Source organism: Phacochoerus africanus, chromosome 1, assembly GCF_016906955.1.
Source record: "Phacochoerus africanus isolate WHEZ1 chromosome 1, ROS_Pafr_v1, whole genome shotgun sequence".
NCBI lineage: Eukaryota > Metazoa > Chordata > Mammalia > Artiodactyla > Suidae > Phacochoerus > Phacochoerus africanus.
In genome coordinates, this window is record NC_062544.1 from 114,899,784 (window position 1) to 114,923,470 (window position 23,687).

Here is a 23,687-nt window from a genome sequence, read left to right on the forward strand (position 1 = left end):
GTCACCTTTGCACCATTATTGTCCTCTCTGAAATTGTTCCCAACATGCTCCAGCTCTTGTGGGGCTGACATTACACAAGATGGACCCAGGGAACCCTGTTTGGCTGAAGTGGATTTTTTTTAATTGAGATATAATTTGCCATAAAGTGCACTCTTTTAAAGTGTACAAGTCCTTAGCTCTTGGTATATTAATAAAGTTGTGCATCCGTCACCATTATCTAATTCCAGAACATTCATCACCCGAATAAGGAACTGCTTACCCATCAGCAATCACTAATGTACTTTCTGTCTCCATGGATTTGCTTATTCTGGACATTTCGTATAAATGGAATCTTACAATATGTGACTTTTTGTGGCTGGGCTTCTTTCACTTAGCATAGTATTTTCAAGGTCCATTCATATTGCAACATAAATCACTACTTAAGTCCTTTTATGGCTGAATAATATTTTACTGTTTGGGTACACCACATTTTGTTTATCATTTATCAGTTGCACATTTAGCTTGTTTCCACTTTAGCTTTTGTGAGTAACGCGGCTCTGAACATTCATATATAAATTTTTGTGTAGACCTTTATTTTCGATTCTGTTGGGTATATACTAGGAGTAGAATTGCTGGGTTTTATGGTAACTTTATTTGCGGAACGGACACATTTTTTTCCATAGCAGCTACACCGTTTTACACTCCCACAAGCAGTGTATAAGTTCTCATGTCCCCACATCCTTGCCAACACTTGTTACTGTCCAGTTTTTTGGGTGAGTGTAAAGTGGTATCTCATTGTGATTTTGATTTGCATTTGGCTAATGACTAATAATGTTGAGCTTCTTTTCACATGCTTATTGGTTACTTGCATATCTTCTTTGGAGATGTATATTCAAATCCTTTGTACTTCAAAGATAAGGTTTCTTTTTGTTGTTGAGTTGGAGTTCTTTATAAACTCAGGATATTAGACCGTTAGCAGAAATAATATGCAAATATTTTCTCCAGTTGTGTGGATTGTCTTCATTTTCCTGATAGTATTATTTGAATATTTTGATGAAGTTTGTCTATTTTTTTCCTTTGGTTGCTTGTGTTTTTGCTGTCATATCTAAGAAACCATTGCCTAAACCAAGGTTGCAGAGATTTGCAGCTGTGGTTTTCTTTTCTTTCTTTTCTTTTTTCTTTTTTTGCTTTTTAGGTCTGCATCTGTGGCATATGGAGGTTCCCAGGCTAGGGGTTGACTCAGACCTGCAGTTGCCAGGCTACAGCACAGCCACAGCAACTCAGGATCCAAGCTGCGTCTTTGACCTATACCACAGCTCACAGCAACACCCCATCCTTAACCCACTGAGCAAGGCCAGGGATCGAACCTACGTCCTCATGGATACTAGTCAGATTTGTCAACCGCTGAGCCACAATGGGAACTCCAGAGCTGTGCTTTTCTTTCTTTCTCTCTCTCTTTCTTTCTTTCTGCCTGCCTTCCTGCCTTTCTTTCTTTTTATCTCTTTTTTGCTTTTTAAGGCCACACCGGCAGCATATAGAGGTTCCCAGGCTAGGGGTCCAATTGGAACTACAGCTGCCGGCCTACACCACAGCCACAGAAATGCAGGATCCAAGCCGAGTCTGTGACCTACACCACAGCTCATGGCAATGCTGGAGCCTTAATCCACTGAGCGAACCGGGATCAGACCTGCACCCTCACGGACATAGTCGGGTTCGTTACCGATGAGCCACAGTGGGAACTCCCAATATTAGCTCTTATATTTAGGTCTCTCATCCATTTTAAGTGAATTTTTGTGTATGATGTGAGGTTGAGGTCCAATTTCATTCTTGGGCAGTGTGGATTTTAATGGCAAGGGAGAAAATACCACTTCTCTCCCCAGCCGACTGAGATGGGGTGTTCAGTGCCATTGCAGCCCTGGGTTGCAATGAGAGGGCACACCTCGGCCCTGTCCTGCTGTGCTGTCTCCCTCCGAATGGCTGTGCCCTGATACTCTTGCAGCACCCTGAGGGACAGACCTTATCCCAGAACCTTGAGAGCAGAGGTTTTCAAATTCAGTGAAGCAGAAGCCTATAGAGACCTCCAGCACATCACTTTGGGGCAGGATGTCTAATAGTGGACTCAGAAGGCAGGCAAAGCTGAGTTTGTCTCCCAGCCCTGCTGCTTCCTGACAGTTCATTCCAAAGGCAGTCATTTAACCTCTCTGTGTCCCAATTCCTCTCGTGATCTGGAGGGTGATGACCCAGGCCTTTGAGGATTGTAGGAGTGAAGGTGAAGGGCCTAGAAGAGCAGCAGGCCCATGGTGGGGGCTCACCAGGTCCCTAGCAGTATAGGCTGTCTTAGTGAGGAAAGGCACTCACTTCTTATCATCAGTGGCATTTATATCTTTTTCTTATTTTAAAGCTAGCTAGCTAGAACAAAGGCACTTTTTGAAATTTGAAATCAGGAGATAGAACTGTTACCAAAGAATTGTTACCATCTTAAAGGCAGCCTTTGCATTTGTAGCCCTCATTTCTTTTTGTTGCAAAGTACAGATACTGTAAATGATAACAGGTATCATTGCAACTTATTTTCAGTCTTGGAGCTCTCTTCAGCCAAAGTTTAAGCTTGAATCTCTCAATGGGGAATTGTTATGCAAATTAGGCACCTGACTTTATTAGAATGCCTCATTACAGGCATGAAATAAAAGTCATAAAAGGACTCCCAACCCTTACCGTGTTTGTGTAAACCACACAGTGAATTGTAATGGAGTACGTTGTTAATGTCCCACTGATACATACTCTGTGCTTGAGCAAGTGCCAAGCAGGAGTATCAGGCTAGCCTGGGGTTATTCACTGAGCAGGCATCTGTGCTGCAAGGTGCACTTGATTGTGACCTGTTCAGATCATTAGAACAGCCGTACTAGTCCATGGTGCGTTTGTGTGTGCAGCTCACATCGCTGCCCAAGGCTGCAAACCAACACATGATCCTGGCAGGTGACTGACTGGTCTGAGACATGTTAGGGGTAGGTGTTGAAGTTTTTAAACATAGCTAATTGTTTTTATTTAATTGAAAAGATTTCTGAAGTATGAAGAAATGGTTTTGGGTTTTTGTCATTGTTTATTTGTTTTGTTTTTTTTTTTTTTTTTTTTCTTTTCCCACTGGACAGCAAGAGGGTCAGGTTATCCTTACATGTATACATTACAATTACATTTTTCCCCCAGCCTTTCTTCTGTTGCAACATGAGTATCTAGACAAAGTTCTCAATGCTATTCAGCAGGATCTCCTTGTAAATCTAATCTAAGTTGTGTCTGATAAGCCCAAGCTCCCGATCCCTCCCACTCCCTCCCCCTCCCATCAGGCAGCCACAAGTCTCTTCTCCAAGTCCATGATTTTCTTTTCTGAGGAGATGTTCATTTGTGCTGGATATTAGATTCCAGTTATAAGTGATATCATATGGTATTTGTCTTTGTCTTTCTGGCTCATTTCACTCAGTATGAGATTCTCTAGGTCCATCCATGTTGCTGCAAATGGCATTATGTCATTCTTTTTTATGGCTGAGTAGTATTCCATTGTGTATATATACCACATCTTCCAAATCCAATCCTCTGTCGATGGACATTTGGGTTGTTTCCATGTCTTGGCTATTGTGAATAGTGCTGCAATGAACATGCGGGTGCACGTGTCTCTTTTAAGGAGAGTTTTGTCTGGATAGATGCCCAAGAGTGGGATTGCGGGGTCATATGGAAGTTCTATGTATAGATTTCTAAGGTATCTCCAAACTGTTCTCCATAGTGGCAGTTTACATTCCCACCAACAGTGCAGGAGGGTTCCCTTTTCTCCACAGCCCCTCCAGCACTTGTTATTTGTGGATTTATTAATGATGGCCATTCTGACTGGTGTGAGGTGATATCTCATGGTAGTTTTGATTTGCATTTCTCTTATAACCAGCGATGTTGAGCAATTTTTCATGTGTTTGTTGGCCATCTGTATATCTTCTTTGGAGAACAGTCTATTCAGGTCTTTTGCCCATTTTTCCATTGATTGATTGGCTTTTTTGCTGTTGGGTTGTATAAGTTGTTTATATATTCTAGAGATTAAGCCCTTGTCGGTTGCATGTTTATTTGTTTTAATGCATTGCAGTTCAGATATCTGTGGCACCCTGAAGCACTTTAAGTCCCTTCAGCACGGATTGGGTGGAGTGTGTGTGTGGTGTCACCCACAGGTAACCTCTGGGCAGAATCTGCAGGAGCTTAGACTGGGGCCTACTGAGCTCGTCTCCTCCTGATAGAGGGCTCAGGGAGGCCCGACTCTGCTTACCTTTGCACACAAGGCCACAGTTCAGCCAGAGCACCCCGAGGAGGCAAACAAAATGCTTCTCTAAAGGGACCATGGACCTCCATTTGGGGGCTGAGGCATTTCTTTGTTTGTTCAGTCTCCCAAGGTGAAGAAGATCAGCCTGAGAAACTAAGTAGATACTGTTGCAGCAGGGCACACTTCCTGGGGCCCAAGAGGGGGGGAAGAAATTGTTACATTGTGTGTTTTTTAGATTGCTCTGGAAGTGAAAACCTGTGTCCTGCTTAGCATGAGCCCTTGGCTCTCACTATCTCTTAGCTTCCTGTCTTGGGGAAATTCCAGTTCTATCTCCTGAGCAGGGCTGGCGTTGACGCCAGCTGCCTGAAGAAGTGTAACTCAGAGGGTGAGACTTGTTGAGTACTAAGGGTGGGCAGGGAGCCATTTGTCCATGTGAGACTTTCTAGGAGCCCCATTGTCACCAATGGGGTTGGAGAGGCTGAGGAGCTACCTTTGGGGACTTGAAGTGGGTGCAGATGGGTAGCTCCTGGGATCCTCTCAGGAATCTGTATTTGTCAAGGCTCTCCAGGCGATTCAGCCTGCAGCCAAGATGGGGAAGTGCTGATTTGGAGACAGGGCTTGGTTCTTAAAAGTGTAGATAGAGAAATGAGACCGTGGATCATTCCAAGGTCTCACTGATCTTCAATTCTTCAAAGCAGCCAAGGAAAATGTAATTGAGTTTAAGTTGCAGGAAACAAGTTGAATTTCCAGCGAACTCATGGCTTCTTCTGTCATTAGCTGGAGCCCTCTTCGGTGCAGAGCCTGCCTTGCCCCTCTGGTGGCCCTTTTACATTTGACCCTGCATCTTGCCAGACTGAAAGGCCTAAATCTCTTAATGCTGGAGCTGTGTTGGCTCATTTTTCTCCCTTTGGCTTTTTGTTCATTTGTGGGAAGAAGTGGGTGTTATTCTCATACTGTATATAAAATGAATTTCAAGCAGATGAAAGAAATAAACACATTTGGGGGGGGTGTCCAGATAACTAAAAGAAGAAATTAGGGGGATGTTTCTATAATCTTGGGGGTAAAGATTGAGAAGTCGCAAAGGAAAAGAATCACAGATTAAACGGTGTAAACTTGACAAACCTCTCTGTCAGAATGCTGTGAACACAGGTAAAGGCATATGCAGATAGGGAGAAGATTATTTCCAGCATAAAAACAACCTTTAAAATATCTGGTGGTGCAGCAGTTAAAGGATCCAGCATGGTCACTGCTGTGGCACGGGTTCGAACCCTGGTCTGGGAACTTCCACATGTCATGAGTGCGGCCAAAAAATAGTATTCATTATGTAAAAAGGTGAGGAAGAGACAAACAGCAGAAAGAAAAACAGAAAAAGGACACCCTGTCTCTTGCAACGTGGTGCCTTTCAAGTCCTGTAAACATGTGGATTGAGTGTCCTGGTGGCAGAGAGATTCCTGAGGTAATTGTGCAGCCTCCATCTGGACTTGTTTACGAACATCTTGTCATCTAGTTACAGTTCTTACCTGCAGGATGTGGTGTAAGAACCCCATGGTTACACCACTGAAATACTGAGGTGCATGTGTACAGAGAGGGGTTTCAAGGCCAAGTGCTTGGGAGTGTGGCTTTGCTAGTTTCTAGCCATGTAAAATTGAGGATTGTAGGACCTTTCCACTTCAGTTTGTGTGCATGAAACAAGATTCAAGATAATGGCTTGCTCACCTAGGGCGTTGAGAGGATTGAGTGAGCCCCTCTGTAGGGAGTGCTCTGGCCGTTAGAGTGAAATAAGACTCCAGCACATTAACTGTTCATGTGACTGAAGTCTTGTTCTTATTGTGCCCCCTTCATCCCATCACTCTCAAAGGAAATCCATCCTTGCCTCTTTCTGGTCACCCTCAGCCTAGTCATACTGTTGCAAGGCTTGGAAGGATGACCACAGGAAGAGAATGGCTGCTCACTCTTTCCTAAGACAGCTATGAAACAGGAATATTATGTCAGTCACTCAGGGAGGGTTAGCTCCGGGGCGGCCCTTTCCCCCACCAGGTTGATGGGAGCTTCTTTTCCAGAAGAAACAGGACTGCCTCTACCACAGCCTCCTCCTGGGCTTGGCAAGTACTGATGGTGCTTGTTCTCTCTCTCTCTTTCTTTCTTTTTTTTTTTTTTTGCCGTGCTGTGGCATGTAGAAGGGCCAGGGATCAAACCAGCACCACAGCAGTGCCCACCGATACACCACAAGGGAACTCCATGTTCCCTTCTCCTTTTTTTAGGGCTGCACCTTTGGCATATGGAGGTTCCCAGGCTAGGGGTTGTAGCCCCCAGGCACAGCCACAGCAACACCAGATTCAAGCCATGTCTGTGACCTATACCACAGCTCATGGCAACGCTGGATCCTTAACCCACTGAAAGAGGCCAGGGATCAAATCTACATGGATGCTACTCACACTCGTTTCCGCTGAGCCAGGCCAGGAGCTCCCACTTCTGCTTCTGAAGAGATATGTCAAATGTCCATGTAACTGGAAATACTGTTTCCCTCTCTGAGAATCTTGAATCATTGTAGATTTTATTCTCTCCATTTTGTTTCACTTTCTGGAGAGCTGGCATTGCAATAGCAGATGGGATAGATAGCAGGGAATGTACAAGTCTTGGTGACTAGGAGCTGGTGGACTTCCTGACTGTGGGTTTTGTTTTGTTTGTTTTTTTTCCTCTGCAGGAGATTAATGGCATCACTGCAGCACTGGCTGAGGAGCTTTTTGAAAAAGGTATATGGCCCAGGGACCTTGAAATACTGGGTGTAAGTTGCCTAGCTCTGTAGGTGACCAGGGGCTCAGAGTGGCACAGAACTCCATCAGGTGCTCTGTGCCAAGTAAGTTCTAGCCAGGGCCCACCTCCCTGGGACCCAAATCCTTTGACCTGATCTTCAGCCACGCCTGACCACCTACCTGCTCTGCAGGTCTGAGGAGCTGGGTCCTTCGCCTTAGAACCCCCAGATTCCTGTTTCAGGGGCTGGCCCCAGACTCAGGATCTATTCCAGGGCGTTATGGTAGAGTTCTGGAAGGTAGTGGCATGCTGCCCTCTTGCTCCGGGTTTGTCCTTACCTGAAAGGGTTCAGATAGTGAACAGAAGCTGACTTTGGGTCACAACCCTTCCAGAGAGCACAGTAGCAGTAGCTAAGATGCAGTAAGTGCTTGGAAGCTAGCCTTGTGTTTGCATCTTACTGCTTCCCCCCAGGAGGTGCAGAAAAGGACCCTGAGGATAAGAGGCCCAGTTACTTGCCAGAGGGTATATGGTTGGAAGGAGCAGAGTGAGGGCCAAATGCCAGTGTGTCTGGCTCAGAACCCCATCCTGCTCTCAGGCCCTGCACTATGCTGGCACCATAGGCTTCGCCTAACCTCAAGACGTCCACATCTTGGAGGCTGCAGCCTTGCCCATTGTCCACAGGGCTGCCTGCATCAGCTTTCTCCTGGCCAAGTGCCTCAGATTGTAACTTGGCCTCACCTCAGAGAGGCTTCCCAGCTGTACATTCCCGAGGCCCTTCCCTCCTTTGTAATCACATGTTCTGGGTCTACTGTGGGCCCATCAGCTCAAGAGGGTGGCTGCTTATATGCGTTCAGGGCTCCGGCTTCATCCTGACGTGGTACATACACATAATGGGCACTGGCTAAGTGCTTGTTCACTGTTTGCCCAGTGGACAGTTGCTCTGGCCACACATCAGGGATGGGGCCGGGGCCCAGTGCTCACCCCTTGGGGTGTGGCTGTTGCAGGAGAACAGCTCCTGGGGGCCGGTGAGGTCTTTGCCATCGGGCCCCTGCAGCTCTATGCGGTCACTGAGCAGCTGCAGCAGGGAAAGCCCACGTGCGCCAGTGGGGATGCCAAGACTGACCTGGGGCACATCCTGGACTTCACCTGTCGCCTTAAGTACCTTAAGGTAAAGCTGGGGCAGCTTGGTCTTGGAAGGTTGCTCAGTCATGGGCATGCAGTTTCTTGCCTGGAGGTGTGTGTGTGGAGACTGTATAGGTCCTGGGGGAAGGAAGGCAATGTTTAATGATCTTGGCACTGTGCTTCTGGCTGTGAGCACCAGGGGGCAGTCATGATCCAATGTTTCCCTTGTTTTAAACCTTGGCTTTAGCCTGCTTTGTTGACTGGAAGTGGTGAGTGAGAGTACATACCCAGAATGCCTCACACAACCTGACAAAGCTTCAAGTGGGGTTTGGTAGATGCTGCAGCACTGTTCTGTAAACATGGGTAGAAAGTGGTTGCAGAAGCATCCCTGATTTAAGTCATTAATTTGGCTGTAGGTTTCTGGCACAGAAGGACCTTTTGGGACCAGCAACATTCAGGAGCAGCACCTGCCTTTTGATCTGTCAATATTCAAGTCTCTTCATCAGGTTGAGGTAAGGCCCAGCCCTGTGTAGGATGCTTCTGACTATCCTATCTGTGACTACGGGATGTTCCTGATGTTTTGTGTCTATATTTAATTGAAGGCACTGTTGCTTTTTTGTCAGTATGTGGCAGATTCCATTTAGGTGAGTAAGGCCCATCTGAAGTCAGAGAAAGAGAAGCCTCTGTTGCTCTTGGCTGGTCTGCATGACCCCACCCCTGCAGCATTTGGACAGGAGGGAGCAACAGTGCCCAACTCCTTCTGGGCCACCTCGTTATTTAAGTTGAAGTGCTAGGAAGCCCTCCTGAGGACCTAACAGAGCAAATTCCAAGTCTCTGTCTCCCAGGGCAAATCCACAGAGGGTTTGGAGGGTTCTCTGCTCTCTGGCATGCCTACATCTAACAAGAAATAATTTGTAGTACTCACTAGTAAAGACCTGTGTTCACAATGCCAGTTTTGATACCATTCTTGAAATGCATCGATTTCTCAAGTATGGCTTTGTGTTTTATTCCTGTGCCCCAAGTCTGATGTACACACCTTGATGGAATCTTCTCAGCAGCTGTGTGAAATGGGCACTTACATTCCTGTTTTATAGTTGACGAAACTGAAGCTTAGGAAAGTGAGGAAGTTTGGTCAGGATCGCACAGTTAATGAGGGGGAAGCTAGGATCTGAATTAAGGCAAGTCTCACTGCAGCATGCTCGGCTTGTCTCAGAGACCTTGAGGACCCTTCCCTTGATGGGAATTTGTGCCTTGACCAGCACAGGCGAGTAGTGGCTGGGAGTTAGAGGAGTACTTGGCTGGGCAGGCCAAGGCTCCACCAGATGGAGTCCACATCTGTGAGCTCTTAGGCAGGTGGCTCGAGGGAGGATGCAGAGGGTGCTTTGGCCTGCAGGGCTGCCAAGGCCAATGCAGCAAGGCAGTGAAGTTGCAGAGGCCCCTCACTCTCCAGCTCTGGTGTCCTGGCCTTAGTTTTCTGTCTACCCACCAAGCCCCAAGCAGCCCTTCAGAAAAAATGGAATGCATGGTAGTCACGAGCCCACTGTCTTACAAGCTATTTCAGGGAATGTTTAGTTAACACGAAAAATTGGGAGAAAGAGAAACTTAGGGTTTGAGTTACCTCCTGCCTCGAAGTATTTGGGGTCACCGATGGTTGTGCTCCATCTGCGCGTGAATCGTAAACACCTACTTCCCAGGACTTCTGGTTAAAATTCTTCTCTAGGTATAGAAAGAAACTGAGCAGCAATGCCATTTCTTTTTTCTTTTTTTCCTTTTTTTGTCTTTTTGCCTTTTCTTGAGCCGCTCCCGGGGCATGTGGGAGGTTCCCAGGCTAGGGGTGAATCAGCTGTAGCCTCTGGCCTACGCCAGAGCCACAGCAATGCGGGATCCAAGCGCGTCTGCGACCCACAGCACAGCTCTCGGCAACGCCAGATCCTTAACCCGCTGAGCAAGGCCAGGGATCGAACCCGCAACCTCATGGTTCCTAGTCAGATTCATTAACCACTGCACCACGATGGGAACTCCATCAATGCGGTTTCTGAGACACAGCTCTTCCTCATTCCAGATAAGTCACTGTGATGCCAAGCACATCCGGGGGCTGGTCTCATCAAAGCCCACCTTAGCCACAATGAGCGTCTGCTTCTCAGCAACCTCCATGAAGGTAGGCTCCACCTGTGACCTGCCCAGGGCTCCATCTGAGGGCCAGGGTCCTGCACTGTCCCTCCCACTGAGGATCATGTGAATACTGCTGCAGTCTCTCAGGACCCAGAGGCCGGACCTTCCCCTGGGGCGGCCATCCATTCACGTGGGACCTCCCAGTGCTTGACAGTCCCTGGGACACTTCAGTCCACATCTTCATCAAAAATCAACACTGATAAGAGATTTTAAGGAACTGAGTAATCCTCCCCTGCCCCCCAAAAAGTTATTGATTTTTGCTAAATTGTTTAGCAGTGACAAGCAGCAGAACAGTGTATTAAGTGGATTCATAGAAATGTTTCTCTTGGTGTGAAAAGGCCTGGCTTAGCACTTGTTCCTACTTTATTCTTAGTGGACTTAAAGTCACAGGCAAGGTTGTGTATGTCGGGCCCTGTTGTCTGTATGTCAGTGACAGGAATACTCAAACTGAGAATGTAAGAGGTTTCTTCTCTTTACCTTTTTACTAATTGCATCTTAATGATGTTAAAATTCTTCTCTAGATATAGAAAGAAACCTAGTGCTACTTGGCAGTACTCACAGTGCTTGATTTGGCTTTGGTGAAGTTTTTCTCTTGAGGCTACTGGCTGAAAGAAGGAGGCTTACAAGCAGCTTCACCCCTCTCGGAGGCACTCCCTGCTTCCTGGCTCACGAAGCCCAAGATAATTCATTGAGAGAGGAGAGGGTTTATCCAAGGGCATCAGGAGTCAAAATGAGGAGTTCTGCCTCCCTCCCCTCGGATGGTGCCCTGTGCTCCATGCTGCTCCCCTGCCTCAGTGCTGCTGGATTTTACCCTGTGAAGTAATGGTTAAAGGACTTATGGTCCGCTGTAGGGACCACAGTGCCAGCTTGTAAAGCACAGTTGCCTGGAAACACTGCAAATTCTGACCTTCAGCCTCTTAAGATTTAAGCCAGAAAAGACATCACCATATAACAAAAGGTCTTGTGAGCTGGAAAAGCATTTGCTCCTAAAGCAGGGCCAGAATATATTCCAAGTGGCTGTTATGTTCCTAAGCTCTTCAGTTATTTCACAATCATTTCAAGACATATGAACCAAAGCAGCATTTTAATGCAAGATCACTTCCACATACTAAATATGCTCCAGCCCTTCCTGAAATTTTGCAATGATTGTGTTCCCAGTCAGTGTTGCATGCAGGCCCACGTGTGGTGCTCACCAGATGTTCTTACACAGGAAGTCCTTGTTCCTGAAGCCTCAGAATTTGATGAGTGGGAGCCAGCAGGGGCAGCCCTGGAGGGCCCTGTGACTGCCATCATCCCCACATGGCAGGCGCTGACTGCTCTGGACTTGAGTCACAACAGCATCTCCGAGATCGACGAGTCTGTGGTACGCTCTCCACAGCCTGACCAGACTCTAGGGCTGGGTTTTTAGCCTGGCTTTTTTAGAAGGACCACTGAAAACCTGTATCCAGTGCTCTGTGCATTGCCTGTAATTTTTTATTTCAAAATGGAATTATTAAAACTAGGTGAAATAGTACTTAGAACAAATGAAGCATATTAATTGCATGTGCTTTTGGAGTTCCTTGGTAGCCTAGCAGGTTAAGGGTCAGGGATTGTCACTAATGTGGCTCCGCTTGCTGCAGTGGGGCGATTCAGTCCCTGGCCCGGGAACTTCTACATACCATGGGGGTGGCCAAAATAAAAAATTACATGTACTTTTTGATAGAACAGAAACACAGTAAGTGGTGAAATTCATTCCCGAGGGAGTGGAATAGAAAAATCAGTCCATAGGTTCCAGATGTGCCTGGGTAAGAGTGACATCCAGACGGTATTTGGGCAGTAGGGGTGTGATTCATGTATTTGTGCCTCTCGAGGGATGTGGGTGGGGTTGAAGAAGGATACACTTCCTTCTGCCTGCGACCTTGCTGTTGGTCCTTTTTACAAGCCAAATGTTCCATAAAAAGAACACTTGGTTAGCACTGGAGTCCCTGTGTGCTCCTGAGGACATGCTGCTGGGTGGGCACTGGTAGGTGTCACATCAGGGACCCTGCATAAGTGCCCAGCCCAGAAGTGGTGGCCAGGAGGAAGCATCCTAAGATGTCTGTCCACCATGCGCAGGGGCCACGTAGGGTCTAGCCTCCTAGGGTAATAGCAGATTATGTCTTTTTTTTCTCCACAAGAAACTTATTCCAAAGATTGAGTTCCTGGATCTGAGTCACAATGGAGTGCTAGTTGTGGATAATCTGCAGGTAATTCATGTCATTGGAAACCATCGTTGCCTTCATGCTTCTCATGATCCCCCCACCACCACCATTCTTGCAGGATTTAGGAGACAGATGCAGCCTTGGGCCTTTGGCCATCCTCTGGGGTTTCTCTCATAGGCCCTTGAGAGGTCTGGGTGCACCAGAGGTTTGCAAAGGCAGGGGCTGCTGCCTTTCCCTGGAGGATCCCAGTAATGCACAGCAAAATCATTGCTTTAGTTCCCAAGAATTAGAAAAGATGTGTGGATACAAATTGAGCAGATGGGAGATGATGTGCCTCCATCATGAACACAGCCTCGTTTTATAGCCCACGCCTACCCTTGGGTGGGGGTGCCACTGTGTGTGACATGCAGGAAAGGAGGATTTCCCTTCCAAATAACTGTCAGAGGGGACAGAGCCGATATGTGGAACTGGTTGTTCATCATACCCTCCATGTTCATCCCCTTTCTTTGGAGCCTTGACCTGAACTATTTCACCCTGTTTTCCTGCCGCTGTAGCACCTATATAACCTTGTGCACCTGGACCTGTCCTACAATAAGCTCTCCTCCTTGGAAGGCGTTCACACCAAACTGGGCAACATTAAGACCCTGAACCTGGCGGGCAACCTCCTGGGGAGTCTGCGTGGCCTGCACAAGCTCTACTCTCTGGTCAACTTGGATCTCAGCAACAACAGAATCGAGCAGGTAAGTCACATCCCAAGAGGGTCTTGGGTGTGGGATAGCTGGGCCTTGGCATTTATCGCTTTAGGGAGAACGGTAGGCTTGACTTGTCTCATGGCTGTCAGGTCTGTGGTCATGTAGCTGAAGTGTTAAAAGAGGGGACGCTGGGTATGCCTTGCAGATGGAGGAGGTCAGGAGCATTGGCAGCCTCCCGTGTCTGGAGCACGTGGCTCTGCTGAACAACCCTCTGAGCATCATCCCAGACTACCGGACCAAGGTGCTGGCTCAGTTTGGAGAGCGGGCGTCTGAGGTAAGCTGCTCGGGCACCAGGTGGGTCAAGGCATTGTCCACTGATGTTGGCAAGTCGGCTGCCTCCCTGGGAGAAGGCTTCCTCACTCCTTTCCTACAGGGGGCCACTGGCTGCTATGATTCCCCAGTAGGCTTCCCTTATATCTGTCAGAGCTTCAGGCTTGGGGGTGCACCGCACAAACCAACAAACACAGCCTGAGGTGTGGAGGGACTGTCTGCAACCTGTTAAAGAGTAATGTTTATTAAAGGCAGGGGTCAGGAATAAGACACTTAATCGCATTTCCTGGACAGTGCCTGGCCATTCATTCTGACTACTGACCTGAAGGGTTTGCCCACCTTGGCCAGTGTCACCCAACCCAGTATCTGCCACCTGCAGCATGGCCATCCACCACTCACCAACGTAATAGGTCCTCCTCTGTTCACTCGTCTCCTCAGCCTTGAGCAGGCCCTCCCCTACTCACCCCAAATCCCAGGCCAGAAGGTAACTGGAAGTCTGTTTGTATCTTCCCCCACCACCACCCTCCATCTCTTTTCAGCCACAAGTGCCCCTTTCTTCACACTGTCACCAGGGCAACATTCACAGGATGTCACCTCCTATTCCTCTCCCCAACTCCCAGGCCATCGAGACCTTCCCTCATTTGACTGCACTGCTGCCCCCACTGCCACCCTCAATGCCTCCTGGCCCATAGCTCCCGCCCTGTGTTTGCAGGTGGGGTGTTTGCCTTCCTGCCTGCTTCCTATACCTTTGCCCTCCTGGTTCCCCAGCCCAGAAGACCTTTCTCTTGCTCTTTGCAGATCTGAGTTCCACCATAATTGGAGGCTTAGTTCAAGGCACCATCTTCCCCCACACCCCGCCACCTGAGAGGCCTTCTCAGTGGACCTTGCAGTCCTGCCTTCCCTTCTTAGAGAGGGACTCCCAGAGACAGGCAAGACAGTGTGAGACCTCCCCAGGCCTCTCCAAGGAGCCCCCAGGTCATTTCTGTGGGTGGTGAGCCTGCCTCCCAGCAGGCTGAGCCTCCATGGTGTCCTATATCCTGAGGGGCCTGGCCCACACCTTGGCAGGACCCCACCATTCTGATTCCTGTGTGCTTGCCAGCCCCTACACTGATAGCCACTTTCTGGTCACTGTAGGTCTGTCTGGACAACACAGTGACCACAGAGAAGGAGTTGGACACAGTGGAAGTGCTAAAAGCGATTCAGAAAGCCAAGGAGGTCAAGTCCAAACTAAGCAACACTGAGAAGAAGGTGAGTCTTTGCGTGGGAGGTGGGAGGACAGGCATTAAGGAGCCAGCCCAGGGAGGAGCTGGCTTGTGGAGAGCTGGGCCTGGAAGGACCCATGGAGTCCTGGCTGCACCCCTTCTAGGCTGCATGATGTTGGGCAGGTCACGTCCTTTTCTTCTCAAACGTGAGATGGGGCTGATGATAGGACCTGCCACGGGGGCTTGCTAAGGGCTAATGGAGATCTCCTTGCCCGGCACTGAGGTTTCTGAGCTTCTCACATCTCCAGCTCTGTTGAGTTCGGTTCTGCATCTTCCTCTTCTCTCCCGGTCTGACTCAAGCACTCCTCCTCAGGTCGGTGAGGATTCCAGGCTCTCTGCTGCCCCCTGCATCAGACCCAGTGGCTCCCCTCCCACCGTGGCTCCCACCTCAGCCTCCCTGCCCCAGCCTATTCTCTCCAACCAAGGTAATCGTGTGTATGTTTCTGCCTAGCAGAGCCCCACATGCCCTGCCTGGGGCCCTGGCTGGGCTGGGGTTGGGGAGAGATGCCGGCACCTATCCCCTATAGGGTTCAGGTACAGGGAGGGCACGTTGCTGTCTACACACCAGCTGCTCAGGGTGGCACATGGCCTGAGTGCCTGGCTTGATTTCTGTCATTTGCTTAGCAAGGACTTCCAATTGCTCTGACACCCATATCTAGTTCCTCTAGGGTACCGTGGGGTGTGTTCTGTAAATAGGCTCAGGGTTGCTGGCCTATAAGGACCCCACTCCCTGCAGGCAGTGTGGCCAGGCTGGCTTCTTGTTAATGGGAAGCCAGGCTTTGTTACTTCCCAAGGTTGGGAGCCCCGATCCCTGTATGGGGAGCTTGCCTCATCACGGTGGCCCTCAGCCCTTGTTGGTGGGGCTGAGATGGGCTGTCCATGGACCCATGGAAGACAAATCCCCTTCACCCACCCATTGTCTTAGCGTTTTCAAAGGGCTTTCACCTCTGAACCCAGGCATCCTCGGAGATGAGTGAGTGAAGCAGGTCCCATGAGTGACTGCTGGCCCGGCCCCCACGGAAGAGGGGAGGGTGTGCCGTCCCAAGTGGAGCCGAGGCTCGGGACACACAGGAAAGAACGCCGCCCGCCCGGGCTCCTGGAGATGGAGAACTTGGTGTGAGGTCTTGGGAAAACAGTTTGACCCTATGTTTCAAGAGCCAGAAAAACATTCCTTCCCCTGGACCTGATAACCCCACTGGTGGGGATTTTATCTTAGCAGAAGATAAGGGGCAGGGGGAGGTGCAATGCTCACTGCAGTACTACTTATGCTAGCAAAACATGGGATGTGACAAACATTAACGTGTGTGATTAAGGGGTGGTCTGAAGTACGTTGCAGCCGCTGCATCCAAGAGAGGAAGGCTGGCTGAGAAGGGAGGAGCACGGGGTTGAGGCAGAGAGCCTGCCACAGGACAGCACCCCAGGGTTCCAACCGTGAGGCAAGAATGAGACTTCCTGAGGACAGACAGTGACATTAGTGCTGGAGTAGTCATCTGATTGCTTTTGTAACACTCTTGACCGAGAAAGCTCAGTTTTACTCTTTTACATTAAAGGGGAGGGGGTTTGTGTCACTGTGAAGACACTTCCCTGACCCTGTCTGCTGCTGCAGGACCAGAGCCCTTCGGGGACCCAGCAGCCCCACGCTGCCTGTCACAGCACTTGGGGGCCTGCAGGGGAACAGCATGATGAGGCTCGGGACAGGGAGGCACGGCTGGTCCCAGAGGCCAGGGACCCGCCAGTTCTCAGTCAGCGTTTGTTAGTCAAGGGGCGAGTGAGTATGTAAGTGGACCAGCCAGCTGCAGGCAGCACATGAGGCATCCGGCCCCGAGGCTGCAGCTGCACCAGCCAGACTCAGGCCTCAGCCCTGCTTCCTCACTGTCCTGCTCCTGGGGACATGACACAGAGTGGCTCACTGTAGTCTTCCCCTTTCCTATTCCTGGACATTTAGACGTTGTCTCCAGATTTGCACCTCTTATGAATAAAGCTGCACTGGATGTCTCTGTGTGCACATCTCTTTCCTTTTTGTGAGAAACAACGAAGGTTGGGCCCCCATCTAAGCATTCTCATGTCTCCTGTCCTGTCCTCTGAGTGGCCCTTTCTGACCACTTGTTTGTACAGACCCCGGTCCAGGAAGGAAGCAGAAAGACTGTCCCTGTCCACATTTCCTCAGCTCCAAACAGGGCTTGGGTGGGGGGGGGCAGTTAGTGACAGGAAAATGTTGCTCTTTCTCACTAATGTGGAGGAATCCACAGATGTTTGTATTCAGCCCTATGCTACTGAATCTTGCTTGGATGGACAAGGATTTCTCCCTGGGGGGAGCAGCTTTGTTCCCAGCCTGATTCTGTAGGAGTAAACAAACTTGTGAATAAACTGGGCCTCTGGGGGCCTGCCTGGAGGAAGCGCTGTCCAGCAAACACTAGGCCTCTGGTCAGCTCAGGAGCTGTTAGCCAGCTTGTTGGAACCATGGAGGGTTGTGGCCACAGGGGGTGATGTGTGAAATGCCAGAGTTGATTCTCCAGCTAGGTCTAGGGGCTGAGAGGAGGCTCTAGAGAAGTGGTGAGGAGCAAGCGCCTAGGCTAGGTCACCCGAGTTTGCATCCCAGCTTCCCTGACCTTGTTCCCTCAGGCACCTTGTAGCCTCAGGAAGCTCTTTTTCCTCTACCCTACTTCATCGATTCTAAGATGCACATACTTCCCACCTTGTGACCTCTCTGAAATTGAGATGCATCTTTCAGTCAGTGGCATCCCGTAGTCACTCTCAGCCAGCTGCTATTCGTGATGAAGTTGTGTGAAAGCCTTCCATGGATACCTGCTAAGACCAAGATGGCACCACGTCTATGCATCTTAGATTTGATGAACTGTGGTAAATAACAGCGGTGGGGGCGGCTGCGCATGAACTATTGCTAGGGAAGCGCTTAGTGCTGCTCCTGGTCCATCGGAGGTAAGGGCTTCCTCCCTGCATCCTAATTGGAGGGTTTCAAGATGACCAGGACAGGGCCCCTGAAGAACTTGAGGCTTCTTGTGAAGTTGACCTATGTGCCCGAGGGAGAGTGGGCAGAACGTTTGGCACATTTGTGGAAGGGAGAGAGGTCGAGAGGGCTTTGTGGAGGTAGTATGCCAGGTGAATCTTTTTATTTATTTATTTATTTGTCTTTCCTAGTGCCACACCCTTGGCATATGGAGGTTCCCAAGCTAGGGGTCTAATCAGAGCTGTAGCTGCCAGCCTACACCACAGCCACAGCAACGTGGGATCCGAGCCACGTCTGCAACCTATACCACAGCTCACAGCAACTCTGGATCCTTAACCCACTGAGCAAGGCCAGGGATCAAACTCACAACCTCATGGGTCCTAGTCGGATTCGTTAACCACTGAGCCACAATAGGAACTCCTATTCAAGGTGAATCTCAAGGGATAGTAGGATTGAGCATGGGAGGGCAGGGGAGTGGATTCCAGGAGAGAACAGCATGTGTCCTGCCTACTGTGTGCCTGTGTGCCTGCCGCCCTTCCTACTGCGCATGACCCCAGCTGCTTTGCCCTCAGGGCTGTCTGGGCTTGAGCCACCTGCCCGCCCAGCCCCTGGGCTGTGTGAGTTGTCCTGTCCCTCGGCAGCAGCTGAGCTCAGCAAGGGTCTGTGACCTCTGGGGCTCTGAGTCATTTTATTGGGCTTCGATGACTGGTGGTAAAGCCAGGCTGTGGAGGCAAAGCCCTGGGCTACTCCAGATATCTGTAAAATGGAGTTGAAGCCCAGCATTCATCTAGCCGACTGCATTCAGGAGAAAGTTTTAAAAAAGGCTTTAGGAGTTCCCGTCGTGGCGCAGTGGTTGACGGGTCCGACTAGAAACCATGAGGTTGTGGGTTCGGTCCCTGCCCCTGCTCAGTGGGTTAATGATCCAGTGTTGCCGTGAGCTGTGGTGTAGGTTGCAGACGCGGCTCAGATCCCGCGTTGCTGTGGCTCTGGCGTAGGCCGGTGGCTACAGCTCCGATTCGACCCCTAGCCTGGGAACCTCCATATGCCGCAGGAGCGGCCCAAGAAATAGCAAAAAGACAAAAAAAAAAAAAAAAAAAGGCTTTAGCCTCAACCATTCTAGAAAATGAGCGAAGTAATGGCCCCAGAGGAGCTGTATTCATAAAACAGCCTCAAGAAGCTTTAAAAACGTCACGTGTTTCAGGGGTACATGAATCAGAATGTGCTGTCCAGGGGAGGGCCGGTGGAGTGTGTCCTTTGAGAAGCTGGGCATGGGTCATCCTCACCAGCCCTGGAGAAAACCAGAGCCTCCGAGAAGGCCCAGCCTTCCGAGGCATCTGGTGCCCCTGTGACTCTGAAACTCTGTAGGCATGTCAGGGATTTGGGGGTGGGCCTTCAACCATTTCCCCAGGAAGAGGCTCTCGGAGTGAACGTGTTTAAGGCTCTTGGACATATTGCCAAACTGCTCTCTGTAGGGCAGGGTTGCTCACACCCCAGTGCTTGCCTCTGCCGGGTTAGGCCACACAGTCTGACCTTTGGCAGAGTAGGAGGCAAAACTTGGCCCTTCTTTGATGGCTCAGGAGGTTGAGCTTGTATTGTGTGTTACGTCCATTGGCCATTCTTTGGTGGAATGTTTGTTCATTCTTTGCAGTCTCCAAATGGGATTTCTCCCCCCATACCTTGGGGATCTCTAAAGAGTGTTTTTATAGATTAAAAGTCAAACATTGCAAGGATTTTTTTTCTTATTTCATCTGATTTTGATTTATCTTAGGTTTCTTATTTTACTTAGAAGTGTTTTTGTTTTCCTTTTTTTGCTTTTTCTTTTTCTTTTTTTGCTTTTTAGGGCCATACTTGCGGCATATGGAAGTTCCCACGCTAGGGGTTGAATCAGAGCTGCAGCTGCCAGCCTGCACCACAGCCACAGCAACGCCAGATCAGAGCCACATCTGAGACCTACACCACAGCTCATGGCAACCCCGGATCCTTAACCAGCTGAGCGAGGCCAGGGTCAAACCCGAGTCCTCATGGATACTAGGCAGGTTCGTTTCTGCTGAGCCACAATAGGAACTCTGCGAAGTTTATTTTTTGTGTAGTTTCTTCCTTTGGATTTAGGCTCAGAAAGTCCCTTTTTACCCTAAGATGAGATAAGCAGTCATTTGTTCTTCTACTTATTTTAAGATTTCAGGTTTAACTTTTTCTTCTGTAATCCATGTGGCTGGGTTTGGGGGTCTGACTAGCCCCCAGCCATGCCAGTAGCCCAAGGTCCCAGCCCCAATTGTTGAATGGCTGCTTTCCCTGCCCTGCCTGCCCCACCTGCCTGCCCCCGTCTTCCAGGAATCATGTTCGTGCAAGAGGAGGCCCTGGCCAGCAGCCTCTCATCCACAGACAGTCTGACTCCCGAGGACCGGCCCATTGCCCGGGGCTGCTCCGATTCCTTGGAGTCCATCCCTGCGGGACAGGTAACATCCTCTCCTGCTTCTGGGGGTTGGTTACCTCTGCAGCCACCTCTTCTGCCTAAGGCTCTCTGGAAGTGGGAGGTGGCCTGGGTGGAGTTGTGGCAGATGCAACCAGTGCTTGGTGTGCCCTGCTTTGTGGTTAAGCATCTTTGCTCAGTTATCATCTGTCTCTCCATCTCTTTCTCTGGGCTGATGGGAGTAGGCAGTTTCCTCTCACTGGGCCTTGGGAGGCAAGCTAGATGACCTTTAGTGCAAGTGAACATACTCCGTGGGGAAAGCAGTTCAAAAGGCCGTGTCGCGGGGGAGCTTGTTTGGGTTCCAAACCCATCAGGAGTTTCTGTCCTGCTGCCTGGCACCCCTGGGCTATTTTGCCCATTCCTGCACGTCTCCCTGGTAGTCTAGAACACGACGTGACTCTGGGACCTCCTCTCTGGCTGCTGCTGAGGGTCCCTGAGCTGCTTTCTGTGTCTTGGGAAGAGAGGAAGGTGGCATGATGTGTGGTGTGAGGGGCTCATTTGCTGTGTGCGCAGGGAGTGTGCTTCGTGCCTGGGCCTCCCCAGCCCTGTCTCTGTTCATCAACACAGTGTCATGGCCATGTGGCATCAGGACAGTGGGCAGAGTCCTCCCTCTGTCTCGGGACTTCACAGCACTCTCCCTTCCCTTCCTCAGGTCACAGTAGGAAGCTCTCAAGCCCCAGGTCTTCCCCACTGTCCAGAGACCACTGGGGTGGGGGGCTTGCCAGGCACTGTACAGAGTGTGTCCTGCTCTGCTCGCTGTGTCCTCTCCTGCCCAGTTAGTAACTTGGTAGATGGTCCATGTGGATTCCCTGGGATGCCAGACCCAGAGGCACAGGCTGAACTGCAGAGGGGTGAAAGGCTCTGGCCCAGGGGCCAGGAGTGTAGACAGACCCATGTGGATCAGCCCTGCTGTGCGCTAGCAGGATGTCTGGGTGAGTCTCTCTGCCTCTTCAGGCTCCAGAATCCACCCCAGGGTGGAATGTGGGGATGATGAGGAACCTCCCGCAGGGCCATGAGGGAGGGTGGGACACCTGGCTCAGGGCCCGGCACCCCATTTATGCCAGAGAATGACTGAGTTTCCTTCTCTCACAGGCACTTTGCGATGAGATAAGGGATGTGCCGGGGGCTGTTGGTGGTGCAAGGTAAGGAAGAGGCTGTGGCGGAAGGCATGCTGGGCCTTCTGCACACACTCATCTGTTGACTAGTGGTAACAAAGATTTTGGTAAAAATCAGTTCCACGGAGGTTCTCCAGAACTATTTCTTCCTTTAAATAAACAAACACAGATGGAATGGGCTCTGGTCTGTTTCCAAGGTCTAATCCCTAAACTTTGCTTTGACAATATGTATTATCCTATACTAGGAATCAGCAGACCAAGACCATTTTGGTGCACTACCTATTTTGTATAGCCTGTGAGCTAAAAAGATTGTTCCATTTTTAAAGAGGGGGGGGGCACGGAGGAGTTGATATGGGTAGAGTGACCCTTAAAGTCTCAAGTGTTTATTCTGATCTAGTACAGAAGAGGTTCCCCGCCTCATTCTCCATACCCTTTTTCACAAGGACAGTAGTGGCTAATGGGAGCTTGAATTTAGATGTGAAAGTCCTTAAGACCCCTCCACCCCCAGCCCACTCCCCACACTCCCCACCCCTCTTACTCGTGAAGGCCCCTGGGCGCCCCTGAAGGGAATTGGCGAATGAGTCCAGGCTTTTGAATACTCACTGCCTTTGGGGCTTCTGGCCAGCATCTGAGGACTGAGAATTCCTTGTGACATGGATAGGATTGCTCTGGATGCCTGCGATCTGGGCCCTGGGAGTGTGGTGGCCCCAGCTTTCCAGCACCTTTGCTCCCCAGCAGGGTACTTGTGCTAGAAGCAGGCTTGGCTGTTTGGGAGGCTTGGGAGACCCATGGGTTGGTTCTTTGGAGCCAGGGAACAACAGCAGGATCCCAGTGTGGGAGTTGGGGGTGTCCCAGCCGAGCATGTCACTGACCTGGCCTCTCCCTGCACAGCCCGGAGCACTCAGAGCCAGAGGTCCAGGTGGTGCCTGGTTCCGGCCAGATCATCTTTCTGCCCTTCACCTGCATTGGCTACACTGCTACCAACCAGGACTTCATCCAGCGCCTGAGCACGCTCATCCGGCAAGCCATTGAGCGGCAGCTGCCTGCTTGGATCGAGGCTGCCAACCAGCGAGAGGAGGGCCGAGGCGAGCAGGGCGAGGAGGAGGAGGAAGAGGAGGAGGAGGATGTTGCCGAGAACCGCTACTTCGAAATGGGGCCCCCGGACGTGGAGGAAGAGGAGGAGGGTGGGCCAGGAGAGGAAGAGGAGGAAGAGGAGGAAGAGGAGGAGGAGGAGGAGGGCGAGGAGGGCGAGGAGGAGAGGCTGGCTCTGGAGTGGGCCCTAGGCGCAGATGAGGACTTCCTGCTGGAGCACATCCGCATCCTCAAGGTGCTCTGGTGCTTCCTGATCCATGTGCAGGGCAGTATCCGCCAGTTCGCCGCCTGCCTCGTGCTCACAGACTTTGGCATTGCGGTCTTCGAGATCCCGCACCAGGAGTCCAGGGGCAGCAGCCAGCACATCCTCTCCTCCCTGCGCTTTGTGTTCTGCTTCCCGCATGGCGACCTCACCGAGTTCGGCTTCCTCATGCCGGAGCTGTGCTTGGTGCTCAAGGTGCGGCACAGTGAGAACACGCTCTTCATCATTTCAGATGCCACCAACCTGCACGAGTTCCACGCTGACCTGCGCTCGTGTTTCGCACCACAACACATGGCCATGCTGTGCAGCCCCGTGCTCTATGGCAGCCACACCAGCCTGCAGGAGTTCCTGCGCCAGCTGCTCACCTTCTACAAAGTGGCGGGTGGCTGCCAGGAGCGCAGCCAAGGCTGCTTCCCCGTCTACCTGGTCTACAGTGACAAGCGCATGGTGCAGACAGCTGCCGGGGACTACTCGGGCAACATCGAGTGGGCAAGCTGCACGCTCTGCTCAGCCGTGCGGCGCTCCTGCTGTGCCCCCTCTGAGGCGGTCAAGTCCGCCGCCATCCCCTACTGGTTGCTGCTCACACCCCAGCACCTCAACGTCATCAAGGCCGACTTCAACCCCATGCCCAACCGCGGCACCCACAACTGTCGCAACCGCAACAGCTTCAAGCTCAGCCGTGTGCCGCTCTCCACCGTGCTGCTGGACCCCACACGCAGCTGCACACAGCCACGGGGCGCCTTCGCTGATGGCCATGTGCTCGAGCTGCTGGTGGGCTACCGCTTTGTCACTGCCATCTTTGTGCTGCCCCACGAGAAGTTCCATTTTCTGCGAATCTACAACCAGCTGCGAGCCTCACTGCAGGACCTGAAGACCGTGGTCATCGCCAAGACCCCTGCGACCGGGGGCAGGCCTCAGAGCCCCCTCGCGGATGGCCAGCCCACAGAGGGTAGGGCCAGGTGAGACCAAGCACAGGCTCTTGGGGGCCATGGGGCAGGAGGCTG

The 23,687-nt window shown here is 50.7% G+C and overlaps 1 protein-coding gene across 8 annotated transcripts in view; it reads left to right on the top strand.

The window, feature by feature from the left end:
- NISCH (nischarin) overlaps window positions 1–23,687 on the top strand; it is a 34,976-nt gene that overhangs the window by 5,522 nt on the left and 5,767 nt on the right. For 7 of the 8 annotated variants that reach the window (XR_007134413.1, XR_007134415.1, XR_007134416.1 and 4 more), the window contains exons 4-16: window positions 6,975–7,023; window positions 8,026–8,189; window positions 8,560–8,655; window positions 10,206–10,301; window positions 11,526–11,678; window positions 12,472–12,540; window positions 13,050–13,235; window positions 13,393–13,521; window positions 14,652–14,765; window positions 15,093–15,204; window positions 20,076–20,200; window positions 21,307–21,356; window positions 22,221–23,642. Coding sequence is in view for 5 of the 8 variants with exons in the window: in XM_047776278.1 (XP_047632234.1) it covers window positions 6,975–7,023; window positions 8,026–8,189; window positions 8,560–8,655; window positions 10,206–10,301; window positions 11,526–11,678; window positions 12,472–12,540; window positions 13,050–13,235; window positions 13,393–13,521; window positions 14,652–14,765; window positions 15,093–15,204; window positions 20,076–20,200; window positions 21,307–21,356; window positions 22,221–23,642 (2,765 nt within the window). In the remaining 3 variants the exon portion in view is untranslated. Of the gene's footprint in view, window positions 1–6,974; window positions 7,024–8,025; window positions 8,190–8,559; window positions 8,656–10,205; window positions 10,302–11,525; window positions 11,679–12,471; window positions 12,541–13,049; window positions 13,236–13,392; window positions 13,522–14,651; window positions 14,766–15,092; window positions 15,205–15,736; window positions 16,781–20,075; window positions 20,201–21,306; window positions 21,357–22,220; window positions 23,643–23,687 lie in introns of those variants that run through there. The other variant, XM_047776297.1, reaches the window with a different exon arrangement.